The sequence below is a fragment of the Malaclemys terrapin genome, chromosome 19 (assembly GCF_027887155.1).
Source record: "Malaclemys terrapin pileata isolate rMalTer1 chromosome 19, rMalTer1.hap1, whole genome shotgun sequence".
Lineage (NCBI taxonomy): Eukaryota > Metazoa > Chordata > Testudines > Emydidae > Malaclemys > Malaclemys terrapin.
In genome coordinates, this window is record NC_071523.1 from 13,281,647 (window position 1) to 13,303,783 (window position 22,137).

Below are 22,137 nucleotides of genomic sequence, written 5' to 3' on the forward strand. Positions count from 1 at the left end.
GGAGAGTAACTGACAATTTACTTGACATAAATGTTCTTTGCAGCACAGCAAGCTTAGAAGGGACAGAGAATGCTGCTATTTTAAACACAGAATAAAGTGGAAATCTACCCAATCAGAGATTTGAAATCACTGAAGTGATGCATTCATTCACTTGTTCACTCCTGAACACCTGTTTCTGCTCAGGGGTGCTCCAACAATTTGGAAAATGGCACACTCCTTATCCGTTTGCCTAATCAGGTATCTCCATCTATCAGGTGATAGACTGGGGAGATTTAGAATAGATGCAGTACTCATGTACATTTTTTCCTGCGGATCTCAAAGGGCATTGCAAACCAATCTCTTACAATCCCAGGGTAGTTTTTCTTTTTAATAGAAAGGTAAGCTGAGGAGGAGAAGCTAAGTGACTCCTGGAGTTGGTGGTACTGTGGAGTAGAACCCAAGTGTCCTGATACTTTGTTTCCTGGCATTTATATGAACACTTATATAACAGACTAGAGAGGCATGAAAGGCGTGTTTCTAACCTGTTGAGAATCAATATGCATTTAAAAAATCTTTGAGCATTTTATTTACCAATTGTATATCAATGACTTTTTACAAGGCATTTTGGAATCTCTGGTCAGTGAAACTCAGTGTCCCTCTCTAGTTTCTCCTACGGGAAATACAAAAGACTACTACTATAAATACATATCTTTTGCATAAGTCCCAAACATCCAACGTTTGTCCATGAAAACCTGTTCATATTTTCATGTTTGGGAATGTTAGATTTGAAGAAAGCTAAGGGCTCTGCCAGACCACTCTCTAATTCAGGCAGTTATGTAAATATAAATTACATTATTGTAGCACTTTTCATCCTAAAGGATCCCAAAGCATTTTATAAACTCCGTAAAGAGCAATTGAAATGTGGCTACTTCTGGTGGGGGAGAATGGCAGCTAAATAGATGTTTGGAAAAAGCACATTTCACAGCAGCCGATAGGAGTCTTTGCCAACGACGTTGGAGCAAATGCCTGCTATCTTCCCTAAAATGTTCCATGGACTCGCTGATATCGATGCAGGGCAAAAAGGACTGACCTTTTAGTGACACAAATACAGTAACTTAAACTACCTCGTAAGGAGGAGGTGTTGAGTCAACCCACCTTTTAGACTTTCTGGAACAGCCAATCAGAATAGGATATTTCTAATCTGATGTTGGGACAGTTTAGACATTTCCCCTGTCTTGTACATTTGTAGGATGGAGGAGACACCCAAAAATCCATCAACAAACCATTCTGGTGTGAATTAGTGACTCAGCAGCCTTAACTTTGCTTGTGTCTTTGTATTTTCTGGCCCCTGATTGCATTCTGTAGGAAAATCAAAGGGGTATCAGAACCAAATACCAAATCAATCTGTATGTTCGTGTTGCAAGGGGAGCCTTCTAAAACACTGTGGCCATGCACAGAAAGTGCAGAAAAAATAATTGGTGTGGGAAATCATGTAGCTTGATGCTTGAACTGCAGAACAGTTGCTTTTATAAAATTGGGAACTGCAGACTACAATTAACTGTCATTAATTTTGTTGAATAGAAATATGTTCCATTTACTGTACAATCAGGGGCCAGGCTTGAATGAGTTTAAATAGATGAAATCTAAATTATACTGACAGTCCATTAAACAGCAGCAGAAACCCCTTAAAGAAAATGGATTCACTATGATACTGGCTTATAATAAAATCATTTGCCAAATAAGAACTGCAGCCCAGGCATCATGAATACTCCTGTGTATTTCAAGTGAGCACTGCAAATTGGTTGAACCATTTATTGCTGAACCAGGGCTCCAGCACATTGTTTTCTGACAAAGAGCCAGCAGTGTTGCTTGAAATCCGCTCGGCAGGAAGTGACACTAAAAGATCAGACTAGCAATTTGTTTGTTGTCAGCCGTATGGGGGAAAGAGGTAACTTTATACCTCCCTACCTGTCACCGCTGATATTTTTCTCTTGAAAACCATGCATAGAATGTTCCCAGTGCATTCCTCTTTGTATTTGTTTCTAAAACTTGGGTTATTAAAGCAGCACACTGTTCGTATGGCTCTAGTTAAAGGCCTGTGGGTGTTGCCATTATTGACCCGTATTTTAAGGGGTCTGATGAGCTGGCCTTATTCACAGAGGTCAGGATTCAATGAACATGGAGAGGATAATTTTCAAACCAATTGAAAGGTATGCTGTATTGTAATCCTAGTCTCTGTGGATGTGTATTTGGGTATAATGTTTATCCTCCTTGCTACACAATAAAGCAGTTACAAAGAGTGTGATGTTCTTAATGTACTGTGGTTTGATTGGGAGCTTGGCTATTGCAGATATTTGTGTCATCATCCTCATGGCTATTCTATTTATTTATTGTGCTAAGTAAGCAGTAGGTGCTTTCAGAGAGTGTGAAGATTATATCCTTGTCTCAAAGAGTTTATATTGTAAATTTGGTCCCTATTTAACCCTCCCCCCAACCCTTCAACTTGCATTACATTTAAAACAGTGAAGTAAACCAGATCCTTCTAATGAGACTATTGCTTTGATTTCCAGGACTTCTCAGGAGACTGTACCCTTCTAGGATTCCTCTGACCAGCACTATATTTGTATTGCAGTATTGCTTAGATGCCCCCTTTTTGCTGAGCACTTCACACACACACACACACACACACACACACACACACACACACACACACACACACACACACACACACACACACACACACAAAAAGGTGGCCCCTGCCGGAAAGTTTGAGATGAGGGACAACAGGGGTATGTGACAGGTGGGAAGCACAAGGTTACAGTGAGATGATTGTGATCAGTATAATAAGCAGTGGTCTCAGCACATCAACTGGTTGGCCATTATCCCCATTTTTCTCTTATGCTGAAGTTGCTAAGAAGGGTGAATGTTAAAGATCTGACTTATTCTTTTGAGAACATTAGACTTTCAGTGCTATATCTGATGGAAGAGAAAATGAGAGGGGCTCTGGACAGTAGGCAGAAACTGGGATGTTGGTGCTGGGAAATGTATTTATGTTGGAGCTCAAATTGCTTTCAGCTAGACTTCGAAAGCTAAGGTTGCGACCGTTCAAGTGAAAGCAGGAGGCTGTACACGTTCCATGTCGGTGGCTTTCAAGGAATATATTTTCTGTGGAAGAAAAGTGCAGTGAGGAGAGCCTCAGGCTTTTATGCTTGGATGATGCAAGTGTTGACTCATACATTAACTAAAACCTGCAAGGCTCCTAACTGTGATGGTGTTTACTATGTGCAGTACATTATTAAAGGCAGAAAAGCTTCATGTGCTGAGGTTTATAGTCTTCCTTTTACAAAGTGCTTCTGAAGCCTAGGTGTTCTAGCTCTGATTTTTTTTTTAAAGGGTCTTTTAGCACGTAAGCACTATCCTTTGGAATGGGGACACCTGGGATGATCACCACAAGCTCAAAGGTGTAATGAATCCATGCCATGCGTCATGCCAATGCTTTCTGGCTCCAAAGGGTTGGTGGGGGAGATTTAACAGATAGGAATTTAATTTATAATGGTTCACATGAAAGAAAGAAGGCTGGTGGCAATAGACAGGCAGTGAATCCCATGGGCCACACCATAGGAATTTTAATCCTCTGCTATTGCAGTGATGTAGGCTATTAAGTCTTCCCTCCTCCCCCCCCGCCCCCCCGCTATAGAATCTACCAAATCACCACCAGCAGACCTGTGGTGCGTAATAGTCTAGATCAAACTACCTATCTTTACCACATGTCTGAGGAGAATGCCTCCTGCTGTAAGGCTCCCTCCTTACACTTTGCTGAGAAGATTGATCAGATTCACAGCCATGGTGCTGGAACTGTGGGATCAATGCCCACAGCCTAGAGGACAGATGTCCCATTGCTGACTAAAGGTAAATCAGTGGACAGCTTCTTTAGCCCTTTACTGACCGAGTGTAAATGCCTCCACGAAGGGGGAAGGCAAGCCTTTTTCAAATAAACAATCCTGGGCTGCAACAGTTTCTCAAACTTTCCCTTTAACGGGGTTGCAGATGTCAGCAGAGAAGACACTTGTACCAATGGTGTTGGTTGTGTTGTGAGACAGAGGAAGTCAGGAGCAGATGAACAGGCGGAAAGTGGAGGGATAAAAATGGAGGGGGCTATGAAAACAGACATGGAAGTCTTTAGAATGCAAGAATAGGAATTTTGAACTGGTCCATGAAAACAACAGGAAGTCCATGGAGTAGTTGCAACTTGGCACCATTATTGCATGCTTCCCATGATCCTTCTCCGTGTATGAGGTGGACAGAAGCATTCTGTTCTGTATGGCTGGACTGTAGATAGCTAACACTTGAAGAAAAAGCTCGCAGTAGTCAGAGAATGATGTGAAGAAGGCAACAGACATGGAGTCAAGTCAGTGGCATTCATGGCATTTGTTGCACTATCTTACTCCATGGAAGGGTTGGAGCGGGGGCGGGGCCGGGGGCAGCAAGGGATGGGTGTCAGTGATGTGGCCCTCGGGCCAATGCACTAGTCTTCATGCGTCCCTCGTGGACATTTGAGTTTGAGACGGCTGGTTTAGTCTGAAGAGAAGACTGAGAGGGGACATAACAGTTTTCAAGTACATAAAAGGTTGTTACGAGGAGGAGGGAGCATAATTGTTTTTCTTAACCTCTGAGGATAGGACAAGAAGCGGTGGGCTTATGTTGAAGCAAAGGAGGTCTAGGTTGAACATTAGGAAAAACTTCCTAACTGTCAGGGTGGTTAAGCACTGGAATAAATTGCCCAGGGAGGTTGTAGAATCTCCATCATTGGAGATTTTTAAGAGCAGGTTAGACAAACACCTGTCAAGGGTGATCTAGATAATACTTAGTCCTGCCATGAGTGCAGGGGACTGGGCTAGATGACATCTCTAGGTCACTGCCAGTCCTATGATTCTATATACATATGTCCATGTAGTGAGACGAATAGCAGTCTGGGCATCAGGCAGGATTCTCTTGGAAATTAAGTGGTCTGGATTGTGCCTCACACAATGACCAGAGGTGGGAAGAACTTCAAACACTTAATAGCAAGATGTATTTCATTTCCTTCTTAGGAAAACAGTTTGTCTTACCGTTATAATGAAGCGGGCTTTGTGTTATGGTTTCTTGAAGAGGAGGGGGGGAAATCTAATAGAAACAAGCAAATGGCTGAAATGCGATGGCTCAACCTTTCACACGATGGCTAACTTGAATTGCTTGGTCGGTTGGTAGCTGCTGATGCAACCGGCAAGAGATGTGAGCTGGCTGTCAGGAAGAGTGCATATGGGTTCATCGGTTCATGATGACAAATGGCCTCAGGCTTCTGTCAGTGATTTACTAGGCAGAGAATAGATTTGCTCAATTTACATAAACCTGCTGATCTGTAAAGAGATTCAGAAGGAAGTAAATTTGCTGTGTGAAGAGCCTCCTCTTTATTGTATGCTGTTTAGTTCTATCTCCTCTTTTGGCTTTCTTTCCTTTTCTGACTAATGGTGGTGTTTGCAGATGGTAAGAAGCGGCAGTAGGCACTCAGACACAAAACGGTGCTAGTATTGAAGTGGTGAGAAATGATGAAGCCAGCCAATTCAAAATGAAAGCAGACTCTCTCCAGTCATAGCATGGCTTGTGCTAAAGCTTTACAAGGATCTGAAATCACTGAAAAATGGTTACAATAATTAGTCCTGGTTAGCGTAAGGATAGATTCCATTGTAGACTTAGAATGAACTTATTTTTTTGTCTGTGGATTTTATTCTCCTAGTGATGGAAAGAAAAGAAATGTGGTGCATGACATGTAACATGGTGGTATCCCAGTTTTAGTCATTTCATATTTGTGATGAGCTTTGAGATCTTTTGAAGGAAGACTCTTAAGTGTGTGAGTTTTTATTTATGACCTAGATTATTAGGGCACTCACACTGTTTATAGTCCATTACATACATACATATATTAAGCTTTTCAAAAAAATATATGTATTTGTACTGCTGCAGCAGCTGCTGTTGGCTGTCTAGTAAATATGCATTTTGGTATTGGTAACATTGAAAATGTATACTGATGGATGGATGGAAACTCCTCCACTTGGCACCCGTGAGAGATTCAGTTTCATAATATAAAAATGAATTAGACTTTTCTTTTAAAATGTGGATTCTTAACCCAACAGACTAATCCCTTGTGTGAATCTGCCTGCTGCACATTGTCTGTCATGCTGAAAGTCTCTGTTAATTTGTTTTGTTAAAAAAGATTACTACGAATAAGCAGTGGCAGATTTTTCAACATTAATATATTGGCTAATTCCCCCCCAGCCTCATCCCCAGCAACATAAAGTATTTGTCTATTAAATCATACTGATTTAAATCCATGGGTCACTAACATCATGTTGTGGACTCTGAGAGGGACGAAGGGGGAGAGAGAGAGAGACTGTGTATCGCTTGTTCTCCCAATGATGATCCACCCTCCATCTGCTCTGTAATATTAGGGCAGTATAAAGTAGGCAAAAGTAATTTAATGCACTGGGCTTGGTTGTTTGTGTCCTCCTTTTTTAGTATTGGAATTATTTCTCTCACTGTGCATAGGTGTTGACATTTATTAAGACTGAATCTCTCCTGGGTGCTTGCAGCCCCCAATCACGTATTCAGGTCACTTTGTAGTGAGGTTCTATCCGCCTGTGTGTTATGCTATCCTTGTGATGTTGTCATTTATAAATATGATCATTAGTTAAATTTACACCAGATGAACATTCATCAAGGGGAAAAAAAACTCAGTTGGAACAAGTTCTTGTTTTTTTGTTGTTTTTTTTTTGACACTGAAACATTTAGAAACCCCCCTCAAGATGCTAGGACCTAGACTGGGTTGTCAGAGCCACAAGTATTACTGCTAGAAGATGAACAGATGCTCCACCACTAAGATACAAGCCTCTCTGTAGACACATGGGAATGCCCTATGGACTATAATTTGAGAAAACACTGGTTCAAATCACAATAGTGTTTGCAGATGCCTCTTCAGTGAATGATAACATTTTATGCTACAAGAGCAAAACACCTCTCAAATTTTATTCACATTTGTGTAACTTAAACAGCCGGAGCTCATTTTAGATAACTTGAAAAATAAAAAGATAGGAAGAAATTAGCTGCTTGGCCTGAGTCTTGCATGCTAAATTCCCAGTCCAGAACATCGGAGTCATAAGCCCCTGAAGTTAGGAGTTTATAATGGGGATGTCGAGACAAAGCTCTGCTATAATTTTCTTCTCACTTTATCTTATAAATGAATTAAGAAGCTGGGTCAGAACAGGGCATTCTTTCAATTTCTGTTGTCAATTGGAGACAAGCTTGACTGATGCCGATAAAATTATGAATTCAGACTGCTCCAGATTCTATTCCCTCTGTATTTTATGTCTTTCTATAAAATAAGCAATAGGTTTCATAGCTTTTTTTTTTTTAAAGAAAAAGTTGTGCCAAGCTCATTTGACTTTATCAAATGCTGCCACAAAATGATTAACAGCACAAGTCCTGATGGATAGCGACTGGCGTGATAAAGTAGACTGTTTTACAAAGCATAGTGTTGCGTGTAGGAATTTGGCATATGGATTTACAGGCATTGGATGTCAAGTTACCATGGTTTCTTTATAAACACTCAGCAGGAAGTGACTTTTTGTTCAATAACAAGGCATTACCATGTAAGTAAAAAAGGAAGGCTGCTATGCTGTTTGTGGGGATCCACCAGCCAAGATGTTAGATTATTCCTGTATTGGGGACTATCATTCAGGCAGGATTTAGCCAACCAGAACTGAAATTTTCTTTGCACCATTGCTGTACAGCTCATCCTTTCTCTCTTCTGCAAATTTATGTTCCATTTTTCTTCGGTGAATGTAACTTTTGATGCACACATGGCAGCTAGCAAAGAGAGTGCTTTAAAAAAAAAAAAGGGGGTGGAGTGGGGTGTAGGCAGGGCCGGCACTTACATTTAGGCGACCGCCAGGATTGGGGGGGGGGGAGGGGGAGAGCGGCATTTTGCCGCCTTCGGCGGCGGGGTCCTTCCGCGCTTCAGGTCTTCGGCGGCAATTCTGCCGCGGGTCCTTCACTCGCTCCAGGACCCGCCGCCGAAGTGCCCTGAAGACCGGGAGCGCAGAAGGACCCCTCTGCCGCAGAATTGCCGGCGACGACCGGGAGTGCGGAAGGACCCCCGTCTAGGACACCAAAAACCCTGGTGCCGCTCCTGGATGTAGGGGTAGAAAATGCTCCATCCATTCCCTCGTGGCTTCAAGGGTTTTTTTGGGGGGCTTGAACACCACTTCATTCGATAAAGCTGTGCCAAGTGCACCTGATACTTGAGCTCTCATTCTGGCTGGAGTTTATTGTTGGCAGGCTTCAAACAGTTGCAGTGATTGCTTTTAGCTATTTGATACCTTACAAATCCTTTAGGAATGTGTGTCACAATGAGCAGCATTTGTCAGTTAGGGAGTTTCTTGCAGTGCAAAAGGCAAGGTAACCCTCTGAGTTAAATACTTCTGTGCTTAGACCTAAACTTGAAGTCTACGCTCTTTCAGACAGGAACATCGTCCATTCTAGAGAAAAATGCTGTCCTATGGATTCATGGATTAATAGAACTGAGGAGCCTAATTTCTGCTTTAAGTTCTCTTTAACTGAACGTGCAATTTCAATATTTTGCTGGGTATGCTTGAGTGTTCAAGAGGAATAGGGTGAGATTATTTTCCAATATGCTGTGGCAAGCGGGCACTGGTCTGCCATCACTGGTTAACAGGGGGGATTTGATGTTTGATGTTGACTGAATGGGTCTTGCCTGATTGAGGGTACCCGGGGAGGAAAAACTCTGCAAATGGGTTGGTGGATCCAAGACACAACCACATTAACTTCCAGGTAATAATCCCTTCTTGGATTGATCTTTTTTTTTTTTTAAATGGGATTTAAGTTTTAGGGGAATGGTGGTTGTCCTAGGACAAAAGGAAATCGTACATGGAAATATGCAGTAGCAATCTGGAAAAAAGCAAGTTTTGGGAAGTTCAGGATATACAGGGGGAAATTGATTTACACTTCAGTTTAAATAGCTGGTCCAAAAGTTAGCCATTTGAACTTGTTTGTTATGTCCCTGCCACACCGGAGGATACTTTCCTTACTCCTTATTTAGGTGTTCCTGGTACGTACAACGCAAGTCCTATGGAAGCCTAGTTGGATGGATGGTTTTGTGGTTAAGGCACTGGACTGGTACTTAACAGATTTAATTCCTGGCACAAACATTCTCTGTGTCCTTGGCAATTTACTTGATCTCTGGGGGCTGCAGTTTCCTATCTGTATAATGGAGATATTTACTTTTTTCCCCTCACACTTTTGTCTATGTAAACTGTAAACTCTTTAGGACAGGCTTCCTCTTCTATGTTTGTACAGTTCCTAAAACACTGGGGCTAGTGGGCTACTGTGAAACAATCAATTTATCTGCATTGTAAGGGTTAAGGTAACTTGGTCTAATTGCGTTTGTAAGAGCCCCGCCTCATTGTAGCCCCCTGCATCAGTTATCCCTTCCTTCCCCAGCCTTTTTTCATCTCGTTCGTACCATGTATTCGTGGAACTCCACTGCCTTTTGCTGTGATAATATTACAGTCTAGCAGTATTGGGTTAGATTAGTAGCAATTGCATGGTAGACCACCAACTAATGTAGGAACTGGTGTTTAAGAAGGTAGAACTTTTGAGGCATTACGTCACTACCACATTTTGAATGAGATGTAAAACCTAGGTCCTCATCAATTACAGCCATGGCATCTATCACAGAAGTACTAGAGCCTTTGAGCCTGGTGTCTTGGTCAATTTCCAACTTTGATGATCATGTTCTATCTATCTAGAGTCTTACTGCAATTTCAGTTGTTTTAAGATACTGATATTAAGCAGTTGCTGAGTTTTATCTCTGACGTGACTGCTTTTCAGTGGTGGAAGAAGTGATTCCTACCTGAGTGAAGTTTGAATATAGCCTGAATAGTGTTTGTAAAGCACTATATTCTCTGTCAGTTTAAAATATTTATGATGATGATGCATTCATAAGTGTAGCCATCTAAGCAGAAGAGCTAGACACTGCAATAGTTTTCCCCTCATCTTTTTTCTTTTACAGTTATTAAGAAATAAGACAATGGGAGAAAGGATAGTTGTATTTTGAGCACCTGAGGTTTTACTAAGGCACACACCTTTCGCAGAAGTGCGTAGATTCATGGAGAAAGAAGAAAGAAGTGTGTAGATTCATGGGGAATCTGAATAATTAGTTGTGTGTGAATATAAATGAAAAGAGCACTGAGACTATCCGTGAAATATTTGCTTGACTTTGTGAGCAACATCTCTGCTTTCTAGAAAGCTGTATGTGGATTTTCCCATTTCTAAGGTCATTATCATTAACCAGGCAATTCTTTCTCCATTCAGTGTTGTGTTTTTTTTTTCTTTCTAAACCAATGCTTTTGTTGTGATTATTGCTGGGATTGTGTTTGTAACACAACAGATCTCATTTTACAGCAACCTTTTAGTGTCCAGTTGTCAAAAACAAACAAAAATAATTACTCAGCCTCTGTCATGTGAAATGTAATTTGAGAAAGCTCAGTTCTTCCCTGAGGAAAATCTAATTTAGTTTACTGCATTCCAGCTATGATTGGTTGCCTTGGTTTTCTTTACAATTAGAAAAGAAAATGTTACTGTTAAGTTTTTAATAGTGAGTTAAACAGAAGAGATTTTGATTAGTTTCCTCTCTTGTTTTAGTCTGGTTCATAGGTTATGACCTCATCATTGTATTAGCTAAATTCTGAAGTCTTGTCTGAGTTCATTTGTTTTCTGAACAAAACGTCGCATAAAAATTCACTTTGATTTTATTAAACTATTACTTTGTTTAGGATGAAAATTCTAGCTTCTATTTTTAGACCATAGAATATTTACATTTTATATAATAAACATTGTGGTTCTCTTAGATTATACTGTTTTTTTAATGTGTCCTGTTTTGTACTCTTACTGTCTGAGGTACAGAAGTTAATTGCCATTATTTTAAATTATTTCTTTTTTAAAGATTGCGTATATATTGAAAGTCGCCGGCCGAACACCCCATACTTCATCTGCAGCATTCAAGACTTCAAATTGGTAAGCAGTGCTTTCCATGTTTTTCCCTAACATAGTGGTGATATTGCACAATCTTTTACTCCCTTTAACCCTCCTCCTTTATTAATCTCTAGTAACTTTGTCACTACTGAAACAATGAAGTGCCCCAGTACAGGGAGAGCTAGTTGGTTAATTGGGAGAGACAGAGAACTCTTCACAAGGTTTTATAATCTACATAGCTACTTATTGTACTTTGAGTGCTCTAAGGGGACGTGGTACGGTAGTTTACTGTTTTGCTGAAAAAGCTGATTATAACATTGTCTAGATCAGGGGTCGGCAACCTTTCAGAAGTGGTGTGCCAGGTCATCATTTATTCACTTTAAGGTTTCTTGTGCCAGTAATTCATTTTAACGTTTTTAGAAGGGCTCTTTCTATAAGTCTATAATATATAAATAAACTGTTGTTGTATATAAAGTAAATAAGGTTTTTAAAATATTTAAGAAGCTTCATATAAAATTAAATTAAAATGTAGAGCCCCTAGGACCAGTGGCCAGGACCCGGGCAGTGTGAGTGAAAATCTGAACTGAACTGAAAATCAGCTCGCATGCCGCCTTTGGCACGCATGCCATAGGTTGCCTACCCCGGTCTAGATACTATACTGTAATGATAAATTCTCTATAAATAAATGCTGAAGATGGAGTTGTGGGCTAGCAAGAGTTGTGATTTGGTAGCCTGTTGAACTACATGGATACAGGACTGGAGTTGAGATTTAATGACTCCCTCACCATCTCCTCTGAAGGACACTTGTCATGAAAACTGTTAGATTAAAAAAAAATCATTCAAATCTCCTTTCAAAACCTTCTATCTTAAATGAATTTTTAATTCAAGGGCACATGTCACCACAGTAAGAACTTGAGAGAAGTGTGATAGTGTGATTTCTCTCTCCCCCCTTCCCCTCCAATCCATAGATTTGTAACATGAAATAAGTTTAACCAAATCCTTCTGCTAGTTTTAAGTGGGCTACACATGCTTATTATAGTGATACAATACAGTAGGAAACCTCCACCTTCCTTCTCCAGGTGTTACAGCATAGGTGGCATCTGTTTTTCTCAGGCCCCTGTTATACCTAAAAGTAATCAGGATGAGTTAGATAGAACGAGGTCCTTAACTGAGAATCTCCTTTATTTTAGCGGCTTTTGTGTCACAAATGTTTATATAACTTAAAAGTTAAAGCAATAAATAATGACAGACCCAGGGTGACATATTACTAGTTTAGATTACCGACCATCTGTTGCTGCTAAAGGTTCTCTTTCCTTTCTCTGGATGCTCCCTCCAATCCCCAGTTAATTTTGCAGGGCTGCAGTGCGGGAGAACGCGTTCTTTTCTTTCGCCTGTTACACTGAAGGCTTTCTTCTTCAATATTCATGTCAATGCTAGTTTTCTGTTTTTCCAGACGTCTCCATTATTTACAATATCCATCCTTTCAGGTAATTATTTACACTCTTCCCTGACTTCTCTGAAGCCTAGCAGCTACCTGTTTCTTGAACTTTTTGTTATTACTTCCACATTTGCTGCTTTTCTGTGATCTCTAACAAGTACAATACGGTTACACCATGAAAAATACTTAAGTGTAAAAAAAAAAAAGTGTTGGCTTTTATCTACCAGGTTCTAAGAATGCGTTAAACCCCATTTGTACAATTTTTGCACATTAGCAGGTGCCTTCATGTTTCAGCGACATCTCTCATGAAATGCTGAATTACAATGTGATAGTTGCCATTCTGGATAGAAGTTCCTGCTGAGTTACAGTAATTGCTCAGGGTATTAACAGCAATAAAAGCTGAAGCTTCTGTTGTCAGTATTGGTCTAGTACAACACATTAAAGCTGTCTGCAAAACAATGTGGGAAGCAAAGTGCAATATATTTTGATCCTTTAATAAAAAAAAAAAAAAAAAAAACCAACAACCTCAGACGGTGTTTCTTACATTTGTTTTCGTTTTGAGGTTCTGTATGCAGCTCACACTTGCAGGGATTTATAATGGTAGGAATGCTGCTGATTCCTATTTATGGAAGGAATATAGTTGCTGTATGCCTATCCCCTTCACACTGTAGCTTCTTTAATTCCCCTGATGGTTTCGTCAATAAAATCGGGGGCATAATGAACGCTTAAAAAGAGACTGATGTTGGTTTTGCTAACAGAAAATGGATCTGCAGTGTTTTTGTCACGGTTGATCTATTTGCTGAGGAAAGGGTAGTATGTACAGTGGAAAGGACACTTGATCTCTCTGCTATGCCAGATTCCAACAAGAAAACACAATTTTGTTTTGCCCTTAGCAAAACCTGTCAAGTGAAGCAGGGGAAAAAAAAACAGCTTTGAAATGTCACCAACTAATTAAGTACATTATCTTCTTGGTTATCATAAACTAAATGTGGGTTTGGATGCACAGCTGACAGTTTTTTTTTTTTTTTTTTTTTTTACTTCCTTGGTGGTTCGAGTGATTTTAGTGCAATCCAGGCACAGAACTTTTCCCTAGTTATGTTTTTACATCCAGAATGGGTGGGGGAGGGGTGGCGAAAGGACCCTTGACCATGTTTGACAGGTTCGGTCACAGAGACTCCCTTGGGACTGTCACCTGATGTGCTGGAATTACCTCTGAGCATGTTTTCCCTGCCAGCTTGGGACTCCAGATCCCTGCCTTGTTGAGCCAGACACGCTAGCCTGCTGCAACATAGACCCGGGTCTAGTCCATGCCCCCAAAGCTGCAGGCTATAAGCAAAAACTGCTCAGCAGGTCACCTATCTCTAGCACTCAGTTCCCAATGGGATCCAAATAAATCAGTTTTACTCTGTATAAAGCTTATACAGGCTAAACTCATAAATTGTCCACCCTCTATAACACTGTTAGAGAGAGATGCACAGCTGTTTGCTCTCCCAGGTATTAATCACTTACTCTGGGCTAATTAATAAACAAAGTGATTTTATTAATATAAAAAGTAGGATTTAAGTGGTTTCAGGTAATAGACAGAACAAAGTAAGTCACCAAGCAAAATAAAGCAAAAAACATGCAAGTCTAAGCCTAATACATTAAGAAACTGATTACAGGTTAAATCTCACCCTCAGAGATGTTCCAATAAGTTTCTTTCACAGACTAGACGCTTTCCTAGTCTGGGCCCAATCCTTTCCCCAGTATAGTCCTCGTTAGTCCCAGCAGATATCTTAGGTGGAAGCCAGGGGTGTTCTCATGACTGGCAGCCCCCTTTGTCCTGTTCCACCACCTTTATAGCTTTTGCATCAGGCAGGAATCTTTTGTCTCTCTGGGTCCCCTCCCCCCAATGGAAAAGCACCAGGTTTAAGATGGATTCCAGTATCAGGTGACATGTTCACATGTCCTGTGAGACCCCCCTCCATTCTTCCAGGGCTGGCCCCGCACACACCCAGGAAGGTTTGCAAGTAAACAGATCATTTACAACCAATTGCCCTAGTCAATGGGAGCCATCAAGCTTCCAAACCGCCATTAATGGCCCACACTTTGTATAATTACAATAGGACCTCAGAGTTCTACTTCATATTCCTCGTTTTAGATACAAGAATGATACATTAATACAAATAGGATGAACACACTCAGTAGATTATAAGCTTTGTAATGATAACTTACAAGAGACCTTTTGCATAAAGCCTATTTCAGTTACACTATATTCACACTCATAAGCATATTTCCATAAAACATTATGGAGTGCAACGTCACAATTTGCATTTTACAAATGGTGACAATAGGGTCCAGCGGTGAGGTAACCTGTCTAAGATGACAAGCAGCTTCGCAACAGAGCTGAGACTAGAACCCAAGAGTCTTCATTCCTGGTTCAGTGCCTGATCCACCTGACTAATTAGCCAGTTCTTCTGTGGCTAATTACACGTAGAGAAAATGCATCAGGGATTTACACCTATGGATATGGCTACTGAAATTCCCTTTTCATTCTGAAAGGTTAAATTGAAAACAGACTTGGGTCTTCCAATAATAGATCTTAAATCATCACTGTCTCCCCCTGCCCTCCAGATTGCAAAGTATGACACCCAATCATTTCAGTGATATAGCCAAACCCTCTCCTACTTAAAAAAAGAAAAGAAAAGAAAAAAAAGAAAGGAAAAAGCTGCTAGATATACTCCTAGAATGGCTGAGATCTTATGTTGAAAGACTCCCTTTTCGCTTTAATAAAGCTTGATCAGGATGACTAATTGTGTAATTAAAACTTTCTTGCCTGTCTCACCTCTGCTAAAATTTACGTGAATTAAACAAAAGAAGTGGTGGGGGAGAGGGATAGGATGACACCCAGCTTGATGGATCTGTATGGACTGAACTGCCATGGCTGCCTCTGGAAGCGATAGGTTCACATGGCAAGTGTTATGGATTGTTTCAGAACAGCCTATAGTCTAATCTCTAGATTGTGCTGCCTAGGAAAAAAAACCAATAATCGTCCTCCCCTCACATGCTCTTTCAATCTCCCACTGTCATAGCATGTACGTTGCTATGTTTTCTCACATTAGTATATTGCACTTATATTACAAGTCCCTCTGACACTTTAAGATGAATCAATTCTGCTAAAAGAGATACTAGAAGAACATCTCTTTTCATTTCCTGAAGAACAGTCCCTGCTCACCAATAGCCATTAAGTCCCAGTGATAAAGCTTTAGTTACTACTGCTCTTCTCTTTGTAATCTGTCTCTACTGCTGTGCTGTTCATAATTTTGTTTCACTTGGACATCTACAGTGTTGAGGAGCTGGTTCATTCTCTCCATAAATTGCTCCTCAAGTGTTAATGGGTCTAGGAGCAGCAGCAGACTTGGTTCCAAAGCTCATTGTTACAGACTTCACTTGAGATCAGAAGCTAACCCTTCGCATTTTTCTATGGCACCTGGAAATCAAATGGGAGTTAGAGGAAAGAAAGCAGGAGTAGATCATAAAGTGATTTTGCCTTTCTAGATGCACTGTATTAGAAATTGTCACAGATAACATTTGTGGTCTCCTATGTAAGGCATTTCAATGATGGCTATCTCCTTCAAATATTCAGTTATGGGTAAAACTAACTGTAAGTGGAACTGTGAAGTAAAGAATGATGTCTGAGATGATCTAAAGAGAAACCTGTATCCTCCGGGATAAAAACTCTGGATGAAATCCTGGCCTCATTGAAGTCATTGGCAAAACTGCCATGGACTTCAGTGGCATCAGGATTCCACTCTCTCTTCGGGCAACAGTTACTTGAACTTCTAAGAATGAAGCTTCCATCCATAAGCTGAGTATGGTAGTGCCATGGACTCCATTTTCTTTTTTCTAAGTCACTTATAGGCGAGTTTGATATATTTGCTTATGTCATAAGCAACCTGAGTAGCCTCATGGGTTTCAATGGGACTACTCAATATGCATAAGAGTATCAATCTGACCCTATTTGTTGGATGTATGGTGGCTATTAAAGATTAACTTCTAGCAGACAACACCTCCAATTTAATAGTCTTAGTATCTTTTGTAACATTTGTTATTAATCCATACAATCTTTGATTGGTTCTGCTAATCTCTATCTGTACTCAGGACAGTATCTTTCTTCTATGATATGTTAGTCATGCTGACCTACAACTGACATTCATAGTCTCATATGGTTGTGGAAAACTTGTACAAAAGACGTACTGTAGTCAGTTACTGCTAGCCCAGATATCTATGTTATGCCTATCTAATAACTCAGCACAAAAATAATTCACTCAAAGGCCAACTCTGCATTGGTGGTGCCAGGCATGAGTAAAGGTTGCTGTCCTAGCCTGGGGTAGGAACTCACGGGGAGCTAAATCTTCAGGTATAATGGTGACCAGCATTGTGCCCTTGCCAAGTGGGAGATGGCATGCCTTGGGCTAACATTAGTTAAGAGCTCTTATCTTAGGGAACTAGTGCCACGTGACAGCCGTTTCTCTAGACCATTGCACCGGTGCAGAATGTAGTGCCAGCCATCACTGTCGGAATCGCATTATCTTTAAAAAGTACATTTAAGGATTGTTTATGGTTTAATGACTCTTGAGAGAATGAACGTGAACTAAATATATACAACTCCGTCAAAAACTTAACAGAAATACCAATCTGTTATGAGATTTTTTTTTTGGCCATACCTTGTTTTCTTGTTCTGAAATACCTTCTAAACATGATAAATGACCCTTTAATGAAAAGTCTCAACTTTTTGTTGAAAATTACTTTGAGGAAATTGGTGTTGATCTGAAGGTGGAGGGTGGTTAATAGAATGTTGCTAAGGAAAAAAGGATACGTGAGGATTTAACAATATTGCTTGTTTTTCAGTACCGGAATCTCTGTGCCAATCATGAGTTTAATAAATGTTTCACTCAAATTTGCTATGAAAGGACCACATTTTTTGTGTGCAGAATTTAATTGGATTAAAGTACTGCACTTTATAAGGCCAGAGGAAAAAGAAAACATTAATGTAACTGTATTTAAGCTTCAATAAAACTGAAAATTCAGCCACAAATTGCTTAATAAATTCTCAGTATTTATATTTCAAGATTTGAAATTGGCACAGTTGGTGAACTAAAAAACTTTAACTGCTTGGTGTACATGGTGGTGGTTCACTTTGAGAGCTGTTTTGTTGAGAACATTAATATACTCAGCTTTTGACTTGGGGGATAAGAAAACTCTCTGTTCATGATCAAATTCAGTATGAATGTAGTATCTGATACTGCATGTCTTTCATTGAGGACTATATCGTCATAGGTAGAGGGATTTGATAATCTAATGAGTTTTTCCGTCTTTGGTTACCATGTTTCTGATGAGAATTTGTGTTCAGTGTTTGTCTGAAATACATACAGAAGCTCCTTCACCAGGAAGGATGGGTTTGGGGTTGAGCGAGGGAACAGAAAACACATTTGGTTAAAAGAATGCTGCCATGGGATTTATGAAATAGACTTTTTGCTCATTACAAACATGACTTAAAAGTTTGAAACTGGAAATAATTAACCATTTTTTTCTGCAGTTGAATGAATACACATTGGTAGTTGAAGGGTTGTTTGTGAATGCCAGGCTGCGGGAACTGAAATATTTACCTTTAGGGTAGGGAAGGAAGCACAAAGAAAGACATTAACTTTACAAATTAGTTTTAGGCCTATTGACCATAACCCTCCCTTTCAAATATTCTCTGTATATCTTCTGTGAGGTCTTTACTTTTCACTTACTGCAAACACCTATTTTAGGACTGTCCCTCACAAGGCCTCTTCAAACTCTCTAGATTCTGGAGCAGGGTGGGGTGCACATTCCAGCTTTGGAAAATGAGGGCCACTTAGGTATTACAAGAGGACATTTGTACCCTACACAGCTACCAAGAATCATGCCTGTATTTTCTAAAAGCTATTAATTTTTTTGAAAACATTAAAGGACTGTTGTGATAATCGAGCCTACAAATTTACCCTGTTTGTGAGCTTAACTGTGTAAGAAGAGAGTGTAAGTGGAATGGCACAATAACCTACAACAACAAATGCTAATGGGAAAAGTTGCAAAAGTGAGACACTGACTTAGTACAAACAAAAAGGCAGACTGATATTGTTCAAGGACTGTGTTAAGATTGAGTGGTAAATAAGAGGAGTAGAGGACCAGAAAAGAATGGATCAGAATTGGTGTGTTGCAAATTAGGCCTAATTGGTGGACAAAATAATGAAGGGATGGGCTATTTCACTCATCACTCCCTTTTGTGGTTCTTAAAGAAAAGCTAGTAGAAAATCTGACTGTTGAAGTGAATTTCACCATCATGACTGCCATCCCCACCCTCTCCTGGGAACCTGGACTATCTGGATCCATTCTGGGCAATGTTCTAACCAAACCACAGAGAGGGCCAGATAACATCATCACCTCCACTGGCTCCAGCTAAATCCCAGCCAGCTGGGATATGAGACTTTGTCGTCCCCCCCCATCCCTTTTCCTCCATGTATCCTTGTTCTTCCCTGACTTATTTCTTCTTTCCTATCTCTCTTTTTTCCTTCTGTATCATAAGAATCTGGCTTAGCCAGCCAAGACAGTGTGTTTTGCAACATTGCTGTAAGCTTGTGACCAACAAGAGGCAGCTAAAGGCAATGTCCTAAGTAGCCCGATGCTGGTACAAGTTTACCAGGTCTCAGAGTGACTAGGAAGATTGTGTGCTGTCTGTTTTCCCCCCAGCAATCAGATGACAAGTGGAAGTCAACATCAGAGACAGAAGCTGCATTTTCTATCTCTGCTAGTCTTCTCTCTCCCCGTCTCCCCCAATTTTGCATTAAACCAAGCCTGTGCTCACAGAACCCAAGTTCTAAAGATACACTCTGCTTTCGGTTTGGACCTAATATGCACGTAAAGTGTGGGGGGGGGAAACAGGCCAGGTCTTGGGAATCTTCATTGTTCTCCTCAGAGGTTTCATCCTATTGAGTCTTTACCATGGGCCTGATTTTTCAGAGGTGTTGAGCACTCCCAGCTCCCACTGACTTGAGTGGGAGTTGTGGGAGTTCAGCACTTCTGAAAACTGGACCTGTAGGTTCTTAGTATTTACCTGGTCTGGTATCATATAGTGCAGGGTTGCTTTCTCTAAGCTGATCACATGGAAGTGAGAGGTTGTTCCTGTAGTTCATGGGCTGTGGCAAATTAATTTTCTTGTGAATGGAACTTCTTGTGGAGCTGCAGATGATTTACTGATTTTGTACTGTGGTATTGGCTTACATTTTTAGGATTGATTTTACTGTTAGGATTCATTTTAATGTTTGGATTTTAAGAAATTGGTTAAGCTTTGAGATTTGTGTGAGCGCGTGGTATGAAAAGATATTACAGAGAAACTGAATACCATCAATTCATTTGCAAGAAAAGTTTTGATTTTTGTGTATTTGGTACAGTGAGGAACTGAGGTTCTCCCCAGTATGTTTGAATATAAGAACACTTAAGGGAAAATTCAGTTCTATTTGCATGCAGATTCACCATGGGACATTTGAGGGAAGGGGAGGCAGTTCCTTTAATTAACCCCCCACCCCCACGTGAGAGAGAGAGAATTCCTCCCAGGGGAAATACCACACATTTTTAGGAACCAAAATGACGAGTCAGGAGTCAAGAGTAAGGCAAAACTCAGCATTTTTAAAGGGCACTGTTTTAAATCTCATACCTTATTTTCATTCCTCTGAACCCTGCTCAAAAAGATCAGTAGTAGCTAGAAACTGAGCGTGAGTGCAAACTTTCACTTGCACATTTCAGCTGCTGGCAGCCTGCTGAGATCCACCCGTGCCAGGTTCAAAAACCAGCTGCACGTTGTAGGAGCCTTTTAGCTCCTAAAGTTGGTAGGATTTCAAGATGGAGTTAAAAACAGCAGAGAAAATACTTTCAAGATGTTTTTCCTGCTGCGCTTGTTCCTTGACGTAACACATTCTTGGAAGGCAGATAAGCCGTGCACTGGCCCAGTCAGTGCGTCTACTATTCAGTCCGATTTTGACTTTCATGATATTAGTAAATTTTCTATTCCCTTTTGGCAGTTTTTTCTAGCTATTTCTTTCTATAAGAGTTTTACTGCATTTTCCATATCTATGTTGCTTACTAACTAGGATTTGCTGAACTGATTGTAAATTTTACTCATTATATTGATTTCAGCAAACTTTGTCTTTCCATTAATTCTGGGTGACTGACTCCCTGCAATTGATTACCGATATTTCTGTTGGCAGCAACAGGGCTCTGTATGCTGGAGATTTAAATGTAAATATGATTGGTAGTCCTCTCACAAATCCTTTCTACAATGTTTCAAAGGGGTTCTATAGGAAGCCCATAAATCTTCCGGCAGTTGACACAATGCAGCATAAAGGTAACTTTATTGATTGCTCTTCAAAGACGAGGAGTGTTGCCAAAACCATTTTAGCCTGATCTGAACCAGATCCAGTTGGCAAATCTTCCACTAGGCACCGAGGTCTAATAAATTCCACAGGCGCACACAGATCTAATACAGTGTAATGATAGAGCTGTGGGAGAAAAAAAATTGATTATAGGGTTCCAGACAATATCATTAACTTTCCTTGCTATAATACACCAGATGTCTTCACTAATAGACTATTTTTTGTTAATTTAGCTTTTATAGGATCACATTGATCATTTAAGTTTCTTGATATAAGTGTTGAGTTATAAATTTTAGTGTGTGCATGTGTGTTCACAAAAATGACAGCAGAAACTCACAGGTGTTAAGAGCACATGTCCATTTGTAAATACTTGAGCAGAAATTAGATTATTGTAACCGGAACCTTAACTTTTTAATTACTGACTAATAGCCTATTGTGTCTAATGTGGAAGGTGAATGGTGGAGGGTGAGGAGAGGGAAGCTGAAAGATAGGAATGAAAAATGTTCCATAAAAATCTCTTCTTGATCGGCCAACGATGATTTTTCCAGCTGCCTGTAGTACCAGGTTGTTTAAATACAAATTACATGGCAGTGAAACAGACGTCTTTTCCAAAGCAAAAAGATGTGCAGCGTTGTAAAACGGGCTTAAAGTGAACATTTGTTTTCTTTGTAATGGAATGTACTGCTGTACTGCGGTACATAGTTCATTTTTGTTGCACCTGTGTTTTTCTCCCTTAGAAGAACAAGATGCCCTTGTATTTGAATTGGATCACTTACAGTGCCCATTTTTAGCCAGTGCTTTTGGTATGCTGTCAAGGCAGCAATTTTGTTGAAGTGACACATCACAGAATTATAAGAATGCAAAACAGTGCTCACTAGCTTTGGTATTTGTGTTAAATCTTCTTTGAGTGCTTGTCCCTATGTGTATGGGTATGCATGTGCTCCGTGGACCTGAGACTGGAGAATTCTTGCAAGCAGTGTCCATTGGTCCCCACTTGTGCCCTTTCTCTCCATATGCTCCTATCTGATTGACTGCCTCTCCAGTTCCTTCTGCCATGTGGTCTGAGTCAGAATCTCCAGTGTCTGGAGCTTCTCCTTTTTCTTGAGCTTGATCCTGGTCTTCAAACTTGTAAATATTTCAAAGTTTTCTACAGTTTTAGATCTGTGGTATAGTTAGTTTTATTAGTGTAATTAATGAATTACA

General features: G+C 40.2%; 1 protein-coding gene across 6 annotated transcripts in view; it reads left to right on the forward strand.

Annotated features, from left to right (window-relative positions):
* RERE (arginine-glutamic acid dipeptide repeats) overlaps positions 1-22,137 on the forward strand; it is a 401,731-nt gene that overhangs the window by 153,374 nt on the left and 226,220 nt on the right. For all 6 annotated transcript variants that reach the window (XM_054009348.1, XM_054009347.1, XM_054009349.1 and 3 more), the window contains exon 3: positions 11,036-11,106. In XM_054009348.1, the coding sequence (XP_053865323.1) occupies positions 11,036-11,106 (71 nt within the window). The remainder of the gene's footprint in view (positions 1-11,035; positions 11,107-22,137) is intronic.